The 18552-nt window shown below is 37.1% G+C and overlaps 1 protein-coding gene across 1 annotated transcript in view; it reads right to left on the bottom strand.

The window, feature by feature from the left end:
- Positions 1–18552, bottom strand: part of Ptchd1 (patched domain containing 1) — a 51208-nt gene that overhangs the window by 7339 nt on the left and 25317 nt on the right. Inside the window, exon 2 of the mRNA XM_028781486.1 lies at positions 8860–9520. Within this exon, the coding sequence (XP_028637319.1) occupies positions 8860–9520 (661 nt within the window). The remainder of the gene's footprint in view (positions 1–8859; positions 9521–18552) is intronic.

Below are 18552 nucleotides of genomic sequence, written 5' to 3'. Positions count from 1 at the left end.
CTGTTTCTAGTTTTCTCTGGATGAGCAGATTAACCTTTGATTAAAAGAAAACCAGTCTTTGTCAGTGAATAAGAAGACTTGTACCTTTAAAACATTTGTGCCCTTGGGAAATAATACTGACCATTTAATCTGGAAACGTGAAGAACAATTCAACTTTGGAAGGTAAATGCACCTGAAGAGGTTGCTGAAAAGTCCAAATAGTTTTGAGAGTATTTTACTTGTTGGAAAAAATACTTCAAAACAAGACATGAATACTGAATATTTAAATATGGTAAGAAAATAAAGATCATATAGCAGAAATAGTCAATCTTATGGTAAAATTTTAGCTAAAATTAAATGTAAAATCAAATATAAAATTAAATATAAATTAAAAATAAAATTAGTGTGATATTTTATAGATGTATTATCTGACACTGATACTTCTTGCACAATATAATAGGACTCCATTTCTTAGTGTATTGTTGAATAATCTTAGGAATTGAATGAGAAAAACACTTGAGTTAACAGAGCAAAAGGGAAATACAGTTTCAGGATGAAAATAATCACACTCAAGGAAAGATGGAAAAAACATTGTTAGCTTGTCTCCAGTTCTATTGCTGTCATTTAAATGTCCATTGTATATAGTTTGATCTTTTTCATTGAGTCTGGAGTCTTTTTTGCATGTTTTTGGTTCAAAGGACACTTCCAAAGAGAACTTGAATTTTATTTTCAGGGGCTTTTGGAAACAACCCATCCTCTTTCCTCACCTCACCTCCCCTGCCCTCCCCTTCCCTCCCTTCTACACTTCAGTCAGTTAAGGGAGAAATAAGTGCCAAGAGAGTTATAGGTGCCTCTTAGGGATTTGTTAGCAGCCTGGAGTGCCTGCCTGGCACTAGTCTCAGGTTACAGCTGTATGTTTATGCTTAAGAGGTTGGCCTCCTATTATCTTAAAGGAAAGAAAAATTCTGGAAGCCCTGTTTCCTGGCTTGGGCTCAAGAAGGAATATACTCTAAGAGCCCATAAATGCCCCCTAAATTCCTTCTATGTCCGGAATTACCGTTGATAGTTTTTGTCCTATAAAGGTATAGTTTTGATTGCAAACTGCTTTGTGACAATGCTGTATGAAAGCAGCTTCCCTTACTAGGGGGAAACTGGGACAGAAAATGGGGCTGCCTGAAGAGTAATTAGGAACATTTCAGCACACAGTAACACCTTTCCATTCCGTTTCCCTGCCAGCCAGCCCTGACATTATCTTTTCCTTCTACTCCAGAAACTGGAAAGTTAGAGTCACACAGGGGACTCCCAGTCCCACCTCACATGGGGGGGTTGTGTGGGAGGCAGGGCAGATGTCACTTCTTTAGATCTCTTAACTTAGGGACTGGAATATAGCAGTCAGGACTTGGAGGCAAAATCTTACAGGCTGTAGTCTAATGTACTGCCTGTAGACTGAAGACATTTTTTTCCTGAGGTTTGAATATTATTTTCTTCATTAAAAAATAGTACTTTAAAAGTATTGTTGTTTGCTTTGTGTTTAAATCATTATTTGGAGCTGGAAAGATAGCTAGTTGGAAACGGTGCTTACCAGCAAGTCTGTGATAGTTAAGAGAACTGACCGACACAAGTCATTTTCAGACTTCTACATGCTTGCTATAGCTGCCTTGGTAAACAACCCTGAAGGCTTTGGCTATATCCCAGAAAAGAACTTTGGTGGATGTGAGATTTACTTGGTGAGTATGTTTCAAAGTTACCTGGAAGGTGTGTGTGTGTGTGTGTGTGTGTGTGTGTGTGTGTGTGTGTAACAAATACATGTGATTTCTTCTGAAGGAGGAGCTATATAGCAAAGACTCTGGTAGCAAAGTTATTTAGATAACTACTAGAATGCTATCTAAACATGGTGTTCATAGTACATCATAGGTTTGGTGACCAGGGGTTTTGTAGAGGTAATGGGAATCATGGCTTATAATCAAAGTGACAGATCATAAACTCAGACTTTTACTGTATGATAGTGAGGATGTCAGGGACCCATTTCATATAGTCAAAGCAGAAATCAAAAGACTCACCAAAGAGAACTATTAAATGGTACAACTTATTCTATCAAATTTTGAAAACAAAGCTTTTGAAGCATTTTCATTTCTTTTCGAAGCATATTCAAGTACATTTCTATTTGTTATACACTATGTCTACTGTTACATGACTAGGAGCCCATAAACAGTAACACACACACACACACACACACACACACACACACACACACTCTTCCAAGTTGTAATTATTTATAAGCAATTACTTTGAGGTGGCACAGGATTTTAGTTAAGCCCTGGGCTAAGTAAAGTAAAACTCCTGAGCACTCACACATACAATTTGTGCCAGGTGTGGGAATCTGAAAGGGAAGCTGCCTCTAGTAATTTTATTAGCAACGGACTATGGGACTATGTGTCCTCTAGTAAAATAAAATACTGAAGGATTTAAACCAATAGTTCTTCGCTTTTCTTCCAAACATTATTTTTGGTATCTGTATATGTAGTGAACTTCCAGTGTTTAGAACTAATGAAGAGAAAAAGCAGCACAGATGATAAATAACACTAATGCTAGAAGAAACTCAGCTGCCTAATCCTACAGTCACTTAGGACATCTTTCAGGCATACTCAACAGATTAAATCTCACTTTCACCCAAGCTCTTTTCTGGGGTATAGCCAAGGCCTGCAGGGTTGTTTATAATCTATCACGGCAGGAATTCACTAGCAAATAGCTGAGAGTTAACTCTAACAAGTAGATATGCTTCTAGAAATCTGCTCATAAAGTGACTCATGTTTTACACTTATTTAATGGTTTTTTTTTTCCATGAGACCTTCTGGGAGATTTGTTTTTGCTCGCTTGCTGTGTCAGTGACTAATCATAAGAATTGATCTACTCTCTACTTCTGAGATTTTGTGTTTAGGTTTTTATTGGTCCCAGATTTCCTTCTCTTTCCCAAAGTTCACAGACACCGCATGGAAACTGACTGCTGCCTTTGGATGCTCCTCAGGTTTTTTCAGGCTTTAATGCCTTCCTACTAGCAAGGATTTCCTCAGCTTCGGTTTCATGAGGAATTTTTGAGGAAAGTTACAATAAGATGGCTTACTGGTAGGTTATCCTTAAGTCTCAGTATGAAAACATGTAATATGAAGAGAAAGTGAAGTCACTCAAAATGCACCTATAACAAATTTCATACATAGAAACAAACAAATATATTCATCTAAAAAACTCCATAGATTACAAACTCTACTTAAAACACACTTTACTCTTTGACAAGTTTCATGATGTAGCCCACGTTCATGAAATGCTTTTCTTCAATAAAATCTTCGTAAATTTATGATGTTTGTTGTACCAAGAAAGAAATTTCAGAATAGATATTTCTGGATTGAGTAACATCTATTATTTAGGAAGAAGTTCATTAATGGGATTACGTTTAAACTTTGTCAGTTATAAACATTTACTTTGAAATATGAATTGTTTGGCTTATCCTAGCCTGTTGTGTCTCACAGTTAAGAGTAAAAGCGTACTCTACTTAAGTAAAGACAGATGCTTATTTCTGGGAAGGATATATGTATCTTAGTCTTTCTACTATAGACTTTACATATACTAAGTACATATACATATTCTAATAACAACATAGGGTTTGAAACTGAGAAATGGTTTTTCTTTGCTAGAAGAAAAATTGCATTGAAAATCCAGTAAATAATTTTGCTAATAGAGTTTTATTTAAACATATTTAGATTTTATATGTAAGTATATTAGAATGTTTAGATATTATATGTTAATAAATTACATAAAACTAGTATATATAGATAGGGTCCATAATATATGTTATGGCCATTGCATAATATCTTTTCTTTTTTGGATTTTATTTATTTATTTTATATTATCTTTCTTTAAGTTTCATATGTTATCCCCTTTCCCCCCTCTCCAGGAACCCCCATCCTATCCCTCCTCCCCTGCTTCTATGAGGGTGTTCTCCCACCCACCCTCTCACTAGAGCCTCCCTGCCCTTGAATTCCCCTACACTGGGACATCATGCTTTCACAAGATCAAGAGCTTCCCCTCTTATTGATGCCAAATAGAGCATTTTTCTGCTACATATGCAGCTGGAGCCATGAGTCCCTCCATGTGTACTCTTTGGTTGGTGGTTTAGTTCCTAGAAGCTCTGGGGGTCTGGTTGGTTGATATTGTTGTTCTTCCTATGGGGTTGCAAACTCCTTCAAATCCTTTAGTCCTTCCACTAATTCCTTTATTGTTATCCTCAGGCTCAGTCCACTGGTTGGCTGCAAGCATCTAAGCATCTGCATCTGTATTGGTTAGGCTTTGGTAGAACCTCTCAAGAGACAGCATGAAGCTATATATCATTCATATATATATATATATATATATATATAATCATCCATCTATTTATGGTACATCATATTCAAGCATATTTTATATACTTTTATATAAAATACTTGAATATATACAGAGATATATCTCTGTTTAACATTCAAAAATATGTACTGTTAAATGATATTAATTAATGTTAGTTCTAATATATATAATATGAAGTAATTCTATACAATATATGATATCTGCTATAACTAATGCTGTCTATAATATATTATGTACAACTTCATATACATATAGGGTAAACAGGAGACTGATGAGGAATTTGTTTACAAATAATGCAGAGAAATGTGTTTCTGCTATATTGAACAACACAGAGAAGATTCTAGAAAACTATCTACAGTTTGATCTCAGTTAATAATGTATTAAGTTTAAGTAAACAGTAAGAGTTCTTTCACAAGGACTATGAAACTACGAGGTCTGATTAGGTGAGTCATATAACAGCTGTGTGCTCCATTGGTTAGATAGTTCAGAAGAGGGCACCCTGGACTTGACATTTGATCTCTTCAAAATTGAAGAGTATTTTTCATCTCATTTCATTCCCAGTGCTGTGGAGTATCAACAAAGGCAAAGTGACCCTTGTAAGTTAAAAATGCCACACAGAAACTGATATCCAAACTATCTTTCACAATGATTTCAATTATCTCTTTTATGTGTATGAAATATATGTGAGAAACAAGCTTCCCACATGCATAAGGAATAAACATTCCTTTTGCTCTTTCTATGTTCTCCAACATACTATTGTTTTCTTGACTTATGTGTGATAAACAGAGATTTATAGCTTTATAAATAAATAATACAGCTATAAGGAGAATTTCCACATATAAAACATATGCTAATTTCTTAAATCATACTCAACTAGACAACAATGATACAAACTCTCATTCCTTAGATGACATGTTAAAATAGATTTAAAAGACACTTATAAATATTAATACCTCACTACCTGACTTTAATATAGCCAAGTAAATTCTTCTCTAAATTCTGGCAACTAAAAATGACAAACATTTATAATACTGTAGACCTTTGAGGATTTCAGCTCTAGATAAACTACCCTGACTCATCTGGATAGAGGTTTTGGCAGAATTGAAAGTGTCTAATATGCAGGCACTGATGAAAAACATTCTAAATCATGAGGTATTTATGCTTACATCATTGCCAAGCTGATTCATCTGTGTAGGATATATTCTTTTTGCCAGAGATATCATGTATCATCTTAGCTAGAAACACAAAATCAAATCCCGTTATGACTTCTCAGGGTTTATTCAAATATTTTCCTCTTGTGGAATTTTGTCAGGTTAACCTTACATCTTACCACATGCAGTCTTAAAATTTTTTCATTATAATTAGTTCTCATTTTGGCATTTTGCTGGATCTTGCCTAAGAATGATGAATTTGAAATTTATAATACTTGTCACATTATGGTTATTATTAATAACCAAGGAGATTTCTGCATTCAAAATTTTATAATTTTTTAAATGAATACACACACATATGTCTTGATTTGAATACTTTTACATGACAAACTAGATCACAAAGTTTTAATAACAACATGATTAGGTTAAGCTTAAATAAGCATTTTATATTATGGACAACAAATTATTAGACACCTAATTGATATGCTTAAACATCTATAAATGTTTAAAGTATCTATAAATGCCTAACACTGCATTTCTTTTTGTTCTTTTGAAACATTTACTGTTATTTTAGGACTAGTCATCAATAAACAGAAGTAAACATTGGTTTTGAATACATTCATGAATCTAATCTTGCTTATATTTCAATTTACAATCCTACTGTCGGGATTATCTGAGAAATCCAGAAGGACAAGCATCCTAAATCCAGGCATTGTTAGCTTCATGAGCATGTTAAACACCAATTACATCATGCACAGTCTTTATTGAAAATGAGCCTTAGCCACTAAAATATTTAGCTTTCATTCATGCTGTGATTAAGTAATGTGAGAACCTTATAGGCTGAGATAGATACAAAGATTGCATGCTGACTGTCAGCAGGAAAAGCCTTCATTAAACCAAAGCATGTAACACTCCTCACAAATCCCAAACAAGTCTGGGAATACTGGCTAACTGGTGTGCTTGTTCTCTTTGAGTATAAATACCTGTTTGTTTACTTTTGTGGTTATTGTTTTGTTTCCTGAATTAAGTTCTAAAGTAAAGTTCAGTGATGCTTATCTCTGGGAAGTTGTGGAGCTACTTAATTTCTGGACTCACTCTTTAAACACTCCTCTCTAATGGCACTGTCCTACCTTAATATCATTCACATCATTCCTGTTCTAATCCTGTCTGACATATTATTTTTGGTGTTTTAAAATATATGTATGTATGTATTTACTTAGCATGCACATTTAAAGTATCTTTAAAAGAACAAGGTAGGTTTGGTGGAACTATTAAGGATTCTAATTACTTTTATTTTGTACAATCAATTTCAAGAAGTTATGAATCTTTTCAGTTCATTGTACTTAGTAAAATCAGATTTGAATATTGTTTCTTGAAGATTAATTCTAAGCAGCTTTAAATACTACAATTTTATGTTTCTTATTTATCATTAATTTTAAGAAGCTTTAAATATTGTAATGCTCTTTGTGATCATTGGTAATAAGTTGGAGTGCCAGAAAGCCAAACTTTCAGTCCTTTTTCCAAGCTTTCATATCCCTTTTTCCTCACCTTAAGACTCTTTCTATCTTGATTTAGTTCCCAACCAATTTCTTATTCTTGTTTATCTTCTTCTTGCAAAAGCAACAACAGAAATACTATTTTTAAAATGAAAAGTTAAAAAAAAATTCCAAGCAGTCAAGCATGTGACTAATCCTGAGCAACACATCTTAATTTAAACTTTGACTCAACTCTCCAAGGAAGTTACTAATACACTGTCGTCCCCACTCTTTGAGGAACAGCCTTGGATTTCACAATTGACCTATAGAGTTCTGGAGTCATTTTAAAGGGAGAGATTGTGTTGCCTTCTTATCAGACTGGATGCAGCAGGTAGTACAGCAGCTTCTTTCTCTATTGTTTTCAACTCTGACAACTAAATTGATCCATCAGATTCTCAGACAGCTTAGTCTCTCCACAGTGCCCTGCTTTCCATAAAAGCTACTGGTATATGTTTATTGACTAGGTCTCAATCCCCACAGGTCACAAAGCATTGAGGGCAGAATGTAGCTCCACCAACCCTGCTTATCATTAAACTGTGTAATTCTGCTGAGATTACTTAAAAAAAATTCTGTTTTTTCAAAAACTGGCAATCTAAAATATGGCACAAAGCATACTAATAAAATAAATCATGATGATGTCCCAGTTGACAACAACAACTCCACAACTGCCTTGTAACATTGGTATCTGATTCCAAGTGACAGTTTAATTTTGTTGGAGAAATTCATAAGTTGTGACAGAAAATGGGGAGGGAGATGGAAAGCTAACCTAACTTCATTGAATCTTTGGCTCACCGGACCTTTACCACCTAGATGTATGTCACCTTCAATAGCAGACAGGGAGAAGAGCTAATGCTATGAATATTGTGACTTTGTTTTGAGCATTATATCTTTTGAGGAATCACTGTTGTTCTTCCCTAGTTAAAAACTTGGGAAGAACCACTTGGTCACTGAGATTAACATAACAGATACTTTCCTGCTGATAATTCACAGGCTACTTTCTGTTTCTGTTTACTTATCACATCCTTTTGTGTGATGCTCACATCTACTCTAGTCATTAATAGAGAAACCAAGCAAGGTAGGCTAACCCACTTGCCCTTCCATTTGCAATTCTAAAACTCCCCAGGGCTTCTCACCACAAAAGTCACCTGGGGGGCTTCTCCAGCTGCTGAAGGAAAGTGCTGAAGAGTTAGCTATGCAAGGGAGCAGACCTCAGTGAATCTCACACAGGTCTTGAGTATAAATACCCCAGCTTCCTCATACAGGACTTCAGGGTAAACAGCCCAATTTCCTCAGCCTTCACAGAGGACTTTTATGAGTGATCTAGTCAGTCTTCTAAAAATCTCCAGGGAAATTGGAGTACCCATTACCAGTACTCAAAGCAGTACCTTAACATACTCTTGGTTGCCTGCCTTCCCACCTCACCTCTTCACTCCCATACTGGTGCTTCTAGAGTTTTCCTAAATAAACTACTTGTATATACATCCCCTACTCAGGTCTACTTCTGAGGAAATACACCCTAAGACACTGGAGGACAGTCAAGATTGATATCTGCCAAATACTACAGAACTACTAAATGTGGAAACAAGGCTGGAGCCAAAGCCTGTGGCTTTCTGACATATGTACCAGGCTAGGTTGACCCTTGGTGATGACCGGTACTTGGTAGTACTGGTTCCATGCCTTCTCACTATAGTGAAATAAAATTGTCAAATGCCTTTTTGAGAGAACTATTTACTATCATTAATAAAAAACAAAGAAGCATACAAATAACAAAACCAAGGAACATGAAAGGCAGTACTTACCTAGCATGACAAAAGGGACTCCCAGGAAGGTGGAATTGTATTTTCCACCAGTAAGATTGATGATTCCGGCTGCTGTGAGAGTGGCTAGGCTTATGGTCACCAATCCAAGTAGGCCTAACCAGGGTTTGCTGCGGACACAGTCCTGCATAGAGCAGCACAGAATGGCCATGGTGACTACCAGGATCAGGCTGGTGACCAGGTAACGTTCTGATACACGGCTGGTCTTCTGGAAATCTTCCCTCAGTGACGAGGATGTGTACGGGTATATTTTGACTTTGCTGTTGGATTTCTGGAATAGTTTGACAGTGTCGCAGAAGCTGGACTCCCACCTCTCAGCTACCATGTCATTGAGACTGTTGATTGATTGCAGATAGTAGGTGAGTTGAATGGCCTCTGCAGATTTCACCCGATCCTTGATGTGTACAGTGACACCTCCAAGTTGATGCCCATTATAGACAGCCCTTCCATCCTTTAAATGAGTGATCGGATATGTGATAGCAAAATTGGTCCGATTGGTGGCCCGAGCATTCTTTAGCTCTTCCAGGACATGTACTATGTCATCCACAATGCAAGTCTTATCATTATTCAGGACACATATGTGGGCAAACGTATAGTTAAAGCCAGGCCTTGGAACCTGGATCTTGGTTACAGCAGTATGCAACTAGGGAAGAAAAACAACAGATAGATTTTTTTAAATGGACAAGTAGATATTAATACATAATATTCTTGAAATGAAAAAAAAATCTTTTTGAGGAAAGGGAAAGTCATTGATTGCATTTCTAAGGCAGAGAGTTTAAATAAAATGTTTTGCCCATAGTCCACAAACGTGTAGTAAGGATATAAGACATATTTTGGATCAGTAGTTTTCACAGTGTGCGGCACCCAGGCTAGCAGAATCAACCCAACAGCTTGTGAGAAATGCAAATTCTTAGGCCCCCTTCCAGACTGGAGAAATCAGATTCTTTGTAGTACAACCTATGTAGACCTTTCAAGGGGGGGAGTTTGATGGCTCTAACACCTTAATAATCTTATCTAATTACTATCTACTTTAAAAGCCAAGGAGTTTACCTTGATAGCAGTGCTGAATAGTTTTATGTCAACTTGACACAAATGAAGATTACCAGAGAGAAGTCCTCAATTGAGAGAATACCTCGATAAAATGGGATTGTAGGCAAGCCTGTAGGGCATTTTCTTAATTAGTGATTGATGTTGGAGTGCCCAGCACATTGTAGATAGCACCATCCCTGGACTGGTGATCTACGGTTCTATAAGAAAGAAGGCTGAGCAGACCATAAGGAGCAAGCCAGAAAGCAGTATCTCTCCAAAGCCTCTGCATCAGCTCCCACCTCAAGATTACAGCCCTACTTGAGTTACTATCCTGACTTTCTTCTTGATGAACAATGATGTTGAAGTGTTAGCTAAATAAACCTTTGCCTCATCAGATTGCTTTAGTCATGGCATTTTGTCCCAGCAATAGTGAACCTAAAGACAATAGCTTTTGTCTTCTCTGCTGTTCTTTATCTGCATAGATGGGAAGGTCACTAAATGGTGAGACTCTAGCTGATAAAAATTAAAATTGTATTAAGGGAGCACAATGGGACTTGTATTCACTTTAAGGACTGGAGCGTGCTCAGTGCTAGAGTACTCGCCTACTATGTGCAAGATGCTGGTTTCTAACACCAGTATTATAAGAATTACTCAACACACCTTAATGAGTGTCAGATTGTAGTTGTGTCAATACAGTTTACACTTGCCATCAAAGTGCACATGAGAAGATAACACCTACTCTTCCATGCCAAGTAGAGTTCTAGGCCTTGGCACAGATTAGGTGATCTGGAAATTAAATAGATCCTAAAGTACATGGGAACACTAGCCTTATCTTCTAGGTGCAGCAACTGAGACACAGAGAACTTAAATCACTTGGCTAACACCATATGCATCATAAAAGGAGGAATTGGGTTCTACCTAGCAATCTGAACAGGGCCTGTATGTTTAGGCTCTTATTATATATACCTCTAGGCTGCAGAACTGCAATGAGGGTTCCTGCCAACCGATTTCTGAATTTTTGCTTTTATTACCCTGTTGCTAAAATTCACATATGAGTGTTTATAGAATCCACTGTCTGAAGTGAGAAAACAGGTAGTATGTTTTTTAAAGGGATTAAGAGATTTAAATGAACTACTACCATGTGCCAGGATATTATCACACTTTACCTCCTCCCAACAATTTCATTTATAATGAGAATAACAAGGCTCATGGAAGGATTGTAAATTGGGTTAATTGACATCTTAGAATTGCATCATCTTATTGTTTTAACTATAGATACATAGGAGTCTAGTTAACTATTTCAACTCCTCAGCCAGTTATTGTCACGGTAGCTTTGTCTTACCTCTGTAAATGTGGACAGTCTGCAAATTGAGGCCAGTGGGAGACATGTGTTGGGGTGTTAAATAAACAAGTGTATCTATGGCTGTGCCTAACAAAGAGTGAACTCTCCCACGGGTGTCTGTATGATCCTTCTATATCTTCTCTCAATCTGTTCTAAATGGGTTATTGGTTAAGATGTTTTGCTGTGCATGTGTGTGTCTGAGTGAGTGGGATAGTAGGCTTTTCTGAAAATGTCTGAGAAACACCAGCTGTTAAAGTACTTTACTTAGCCCCGAGATGGAGTTATTCATCCTAAATCCCAGTGTCCCCTTCCCCTACATCCCTTCATAAACACCAGCCCTTAGGTTTAGGAAATATGTTGCTGTATTATGCCTAGCTAAAATATTTTCATTTCTTTCCCATACACATACAGTCTTTCAGATATACCTAGGAGCCTATTTTTATAATTTGAACCATATGCCAAATTTTTGTCTTAGCATTTTGGAATTAATTGCCAGAAAAAAATGTCTTTCAGTGGTTTTAAGTTCTGCAAGAATCTTTCTATCCACTCTTGTCTAAGCACAGGCTAGCAAGTCTTGATTAGGATCATTCCTAGTCACCAAAAGTTTCCAAATTTAAAAGGTTATTTTGGAAGAATAAAAAATAAAGAATGTAAAAATGAAAGAATTTTGACAAAAGGTAAACACTTTAGGGGAAATAATCAGAGTACACTAGAGGAGTGATATTGAATATATATATATATTTTAGGATGATTAGTAAATACTTCAAGAGAAAAAAATTGCCAAAAAAGATTATGTTAAGCTACATGTCTGAACCCAATTACAGTAGGGGATATTTTTCCATCCATTCTTTACAATGACTGGGCCCTGCTTGTTGAGGACATTTAGCAATCTGCCAATTATGCAGTTCTACTACAAAGATCTCTGGGATTACACATGGAAGGAAGCAGACAGTATATTAATCATTGTCCTATCAGACAATTGCTGAGAGTCTTAGAAAATGAGAATGAACCTTACTGAAGTTAGAGATGAAAGATTTCTTAACACAGCAGTAGGGATATTGTGAGATGTAGTTGCCTTGAATTTATGATGGGGTTGTGGGTAGTACATGTGTCACTCTTGTTTCTGAGTAGTCAGGTGACACAGAATGAATGACAAAGCAGCTGGGTGGTGCCAGGCCACCTACCTGGTAGGGAGAGCCTGTGGAATTGCACTGTGAAGAGGTGAGAAGACAGAATGGAAACTGAAAGTTGAAATTCCTCTTGGTGACTTTTAAAACAACTCAGATTTTATCATTGTTTCTAATGAGACATATCAAATGTAAACACATTTCACTCTTGGACATTTGCAGTGTCATGGTAAGATATCTTACACATAATACTTAGATATCTACATGTATATGTGGCCTTGGGATGTTCTGATTTACTCTCCTGAAGGAGCCCTAATGAGAGAAGTAGAATCCTGATATTCTAAGTTTTGATAAAATGTATTTGCAGGATTTTGTGAAAAAGAAAAATCCAGAGAATATTAATACAAAGAGCAGCAACCCACATGAGTGTAGTAATAAATTAGTTTAGATGCATTCAGAGAAGAAAAGGGAAAGAAAACAAGACAAATTAATAGTCTTGACCCTTAACATAGTCTGAATCTGTCACACGGGCCAGTAGAAAATCTATGTTTGTACAACTGTTATATGACTATGTATAGATGCTATTAAGCCAACACACACTCAATAAGTACTCATAAAAAGTACTCAACAAATATACTGTTATCAGTAATATGATAATTTTCATGAATTTAGTGTGTATGCATTCATGTGTGAAAAATCACATGGAATACAGTGTACAAAACAATGAGGAGATTTTAACAATGCACAACACCAAGCCTCCATAAATCCTAGCAGGAGTTAAACCTCATCTTTATACACCAATATTACATGACAATATGAACAAATAATAAAGGGGTGGGTTCTGAGTTCATACTTTTTCTATTCTTCCTACAGTGTCTGAAATTGCCAGGTAAAGGTTTGCAGGCTTACTTAGAATTTCTCCTTATCTGCTTAGAAGGTGTGTGGACTTTCAGCATGGCTTCTATTCTTACCTTAGGTATGCTGGAGATCCTAGGGATGTCATTCTACTCCTTTACTTACAAGACTTTAGATAACACATTTTCAGTAATAAAAATGGTATTGACCAAGCTGATTCTATTATTATTATTGTTATTATTATTATTATTATTATTAAACATAGATTCTTCTCTCATACAATACATCCTGACCACACTTTCTTCTCTCCACTCCTTCCAGCTCCTGCCCTTGTCTCCTCTCCCCAGACCCACTCTCTCCCTGTTTCCTCCTCAGAAGGGAGACTGCCTCCAGGAGACAATAACTAAACACAACAAAACAAGATTCAATAAGAATAGGCAAATGCCCTCTTTCCTGGACAAGGACAAAGCAACCCAATAGGAGGGAAAGAGCCCCAAGAGCATGCAAAAGAGTAAGAGATATACCTGTTCCCACTGTTAGGAGTCTCACAAAACACCAAGCCAATAGCCACAACATATATGCAGAGGAGCTGGTGTAGATTCTTAAGAACCCACCACTGTATTTGTAATGTCATATTTTTCTAAGATAAATAATATCTGTGAACTATACAATAAGATACTAGGTGAAAGAAAGTTAACATAATAAATGACAATTTGAGATTTATTAGAGCTACTTGAGGCACTATTTCCAACACTCTGACACTCCTTTTAAGGTAATGACAGATCTGAAACTAGATGAAATACAGAAAGAAAACAGGGCAAAGAAAATGGATATACTTAAAAGATTCTCTTTGAGTGAGTTTTCATTCTGAGGAAGCACTGGCCTTTCTAATCACCTTCTGCTAGAGCCTGGGACAAAGCCAGGATGGACTGCCGGTCGCCACAGGCCAGTGTCTAATTTCCTTTCCACTTTTCCTTGGCACACTTGCATTTTCCTCAGAAGACAGCAGGGACACCTTGTAGAGGAGGGTAGAGAAGGGATGTGGAAGGAAGGAACTGTCTGCTCCTGACTGATGGTTACCATAGGAAAAATACCTGTGCAATACAAGATCTAATACAATTATTTCATCTCTTTAGACTTTTTGGGGTGGTGGTGCTGTAAAGAGGGTGAGGGAAGAGGACAGGATGTTGATCCTGACCACACAGGGCCTTTAACATGCTTTGCGAGCATCTTCAAACAATCACATAGCATCTCAACTATGAGGAAAGACGTGGAAGAGATGTGTATCCTCTGGTCCCTAGCAGGATGCAATTCAAGTCACACACACCCCCATTGGGACTTTGCACCATCTCCCATTTCTCAGCTGCCTTCTTTTCCTTGTCCCCACCCATTTTCTGCTGCTACTGAAGAATAAACTGTTCACACTTAAAAAAGTGAAGAGGGATCGTTGGTTTGTTTTGCTTGCCCTCAAATATTGCCTTCCACATCACATTAAATCAAATTTGCTTAGAAAGACTTTCAAGGGATAGGTTGATTTTGACCCACTACATGGCTTCTGCACTGAATGCCTCCAAATTTCAGGTCTCCTATTTCTATGAGTATTGTTCCTGTTATAGCTATTAAACAACATTCATTACCAAATCTCTACCCCTTGTCTTCTGCACCGAATCCCTCCAAATTTTAGATCTTAATTAGGTTCTATATTCTGCTGCTGTAGGTGGACAGATAGTAACTGGTAAATATTCTTACCTAGGTCACATAAAAACATTTTGAAGTGGATAGATCTGGTCGCTGCAGTTCATAAATTACACTAGCTCACTTTGTGTTACGTTCTGTCTTTGCATGATCTCACTCTCACCCACTCTCTTTCCTCTTCTTTTAATAGCCATGCATTACATCAGAACACCAGAAGTCCAAAGTTGGGAACTGTTACCGTGATTCATTTGTAGAGCAGCCAAAAGCAAGTTAGTCATCCCTTAATAAGTGAACAGAAATAATCATTCTGCCTTTGAAACATTACATTTTTTTTCAGAGGACACCAAATTTAAGCTGGGGATGAAGCCAAACAAGTGACTATCTAGTCACACATTTCCACACACATGCATGCATGGAATCATGCATATCAAACTGTTGCCTCTTTCAATACTGCAACAGCTATACAGGTCTGGAAGAGAATCCATCATGCCTGTTTTGATGCTTACTTCACAGGGGTAAATTCCCAGACCTTGGGTGTTGGCACTGAAAATCAACCTGAACAATCTCCTTTTGTAATTTCGCAAATAAGCTAAGTTCATCTTCCATGACTTGGCTGGGAAAGGAGATCTGCTTTCAATGTGAAGTTCCTGAAGCTGATATTTGAGAAACAAACCAAACAAAAATAGTCTTAGTGAAGGGGGAAAACAATTGCAATATACTGTTGCAGCTTCTGCCTGATTTCACATTGATCTGGATAAGAAAGATAATATAATATAATTATTTCCATAATCTGGGAGAAAATTTCACTTAGTTAATTAAAAAAATCCTGATATCTGAAGATTCCTAGAAATCTGTGAAATTAAACTTTCTAATCAGGGCTACTATTTCTCATTCCCTTATGTCCTCACTTCGCTTTCATGGCCAAGCTTAAATGCTTGCTGTGCAAGATCATGGATAATGAATCACAGAAGCAATATACATAGAAATTGGAGAATGTTGAACCTGGTTGGCCAAATGGCAACAGAGTCATATGCAAAGAACAGAAGACAACTGTTTTTAGATTTAGGAAGAATACCACAGCCAATCATACAATGGAAGTAAAATCAAGAAGCCAAGGACATTCAGGTCTAGAGAATGTGGACCTGAGTAGGAAGGATAGTGATTAGGAGTCAGATAGCTACTGTTTCTGACTATTTAAAATAAAAAAAATTGAACCTTTAAAAATGCCACATTCCTTAGGTGTTTCCTATCATGTTCAGAATAAAACCTCAAGTTCTGACTGGGAAGAACTACATGGAGCTTTGTTCTTGCTGACTTTTCTAGATTCGTATTTTGCTGTGTTTCTAATGCTTATTCTTGGCTCTCACTCAAATGAACTTGTGGGACCTACTAAGCCCGTGTGCTCATTTCCTTTACTTCCCTTTAATCATATGCCCTAATAACACATTCAGTAAAAAAAAAAATCACCATCAACATCTTATTTTAACTTCATTCTAGCACCAATTATAATATTCCACTGTCTCTTTGTTTCAATATTCTGCTATCCCCAAAGAAAGACAAATTCTGCTATACTAGAATACCTGTATGTTTGGTTTACTACAATATTGTCTTTTCTCAGAATGCTTCTTGGAGCATGTGCTACATAGATGTGAAAAAAATACATGGAGGAATCTGGGACTGAATGAACTTGTGCATGCCTATGTGCATGTGTGTGTGTGTATGTGTGTGTGTGTGTGTGTGTGCATATAAACATGCTTGTGTGAAAGCCAGAGGTTAAGCTCAGGTGTTATTCTTCAGCAGCCATCTGCCTGACTCTTCCTCTTAAATACTAAGATTAAAGGTCATCTTGTCTTTTCAAACAAAGTCTATTGCTAGATGTCCTAGTGTATACTTTTAATTCCAGCATACACTCGGGAGGCAGAGTCAGGCATTTCTTTGTGAATTACTATGAGGCCAGTCTCTTCTACATAGTATATTCCAACACACCCAGGGCTAAATAGAAATATCATGTCCCAAAACAAAACAAAACTCCCACAAGCAAACAAAAACAAACAAACAAAAACCCCCATGTCTATCATTGGTCTGTAGTACACTGAGTAGTCTAGAATGGCTCAAGAAAATTGGACCTGAGTCCATTGGAAGAACTGTCTCTGCTCTTAACCGTCTCCAATCCAGAAAGTACAATTTCTAACAAGGAGGATAGTACTATATTCCAGGCCAAGCACTTTTTATATATTATCACAATAATCCTTTAAGGGAAGGGATTATCTCTTTGTTTCAAAAAATGAAGCTGAATTAAATTAGATGCCTAATGTCATTGTATTTGGGTTCCCAGTGAAGCTCGTTTGAAGGTCAGAGTACTATGCATGTAAGACATTTAGAAGACAATCCTGGATGGCACTAGGGAAAGAATTAAAATGTGAGACTGGCATTTTCAACAAATGGTGCTGGTTCAACTGGAAGACAACATGTAGAAGAATGAAAATTGATCCATTCTTATCTCCTTGTACAAAGCTCAAGTCTAAGTGGATAAAGGACCTCCACATAAAACCAGATACACTGAAACTAATAGAAGAGAAGGTGGGGAAAAGCCTCGAATACTTGGGCACAGGGGAAAAGTTCCTGAACAGAACTCCAATGGCATATGCTCTAAGATCGAGAATTGACAAATGGGACTTCATAAAATTGCAAAGTTTCTGTAAGGCAAAGGACACTGTCAATAGGACAAAACGACAACCAACAAATTGGGAAAAGATCTTTACCAATCCTTCATCTGATAGAGGGCTAATATCCAATATATACAAAGAACTCAAGAAATTAGACTCCAGACAACCAAATTACCCTATTAAAAAATGGGGTATAGAGCTTAACAAAGAATTTTCAACGGAAGAAACTCGAATGGCCGAGAAGCATCTAAAGAAATGTTCAGCATCCTTAGTCGTCAGGGAAATGCAAATCAAAACAACCCTGAGATTCCATCTCACACCAGTCAGAATGGCTAAGATTAAAAACTCAGGTGATAGTAGATGCTGGCGAGGGTGTGGAGAAAGAGGAACACTCCTCCATTGTTGGTGGGACTGCAAGATGGTGCAACCACTTTGGAAATCAGTCTGGAGGTTCCTCAGAAAATTGGACATAGCATTACCCGAGGATCCAGCTATACCACTCCTAGGCATATACCCAGAAGATGCTCGAACATATAACAAGGACATATGCTCAACTATGTTCATAGCAGCCTTATTTATAATAGCCAGGAGCTGGAAAGGACCCAGATGTCCTTCAGCTGAGGAATGGATTCAAAAAATGTGGTATATTTACACAATGGAGTATTACTCAGCTATTAAAAACAATGAATTCGAGAGGTTCCTAGGTAAATGGATGGAACAAGAAATTATCATCCTGAGTGAGGTAAGCCAATCACAAAAGAAGACACATGGTATTCACTCACTGATTATTGGATATTAGCCTAGAACCTTGAAATGCCCAAGATGCAACTCACAGGCCACATGAAGTCCATAAAGAAGGAAGACCAAGTGAGGGTGATTCGGTCCTTCTTAGAAGGAGCAACAAAATACTCAAGGGAGCAAATATGGAGACAAAGTGAGGGACAGAAACTGAAGGAGGGGC

This window comes from Grammomys surdaster, unplaced genomic scaffold, assembly GCF_004785775.1.
Source record: "Grammomys surdaster isolate TR1022 unplaced genomic scaffold, NIH_TR_1.0 449, whole genome shotgun sequence".
Classification (NCBI taxonomy): Eukaryota; Metazoa; Chordata; class Mammalia; order Rodentia; family Muridae; genus Grammomys; species Grammomys surdaster.
The sequence above is the reverse complement of the archived record's forward strand: the minus strand, read 5'-3'. Positions and strand labels throughout refer to the sequence as shown.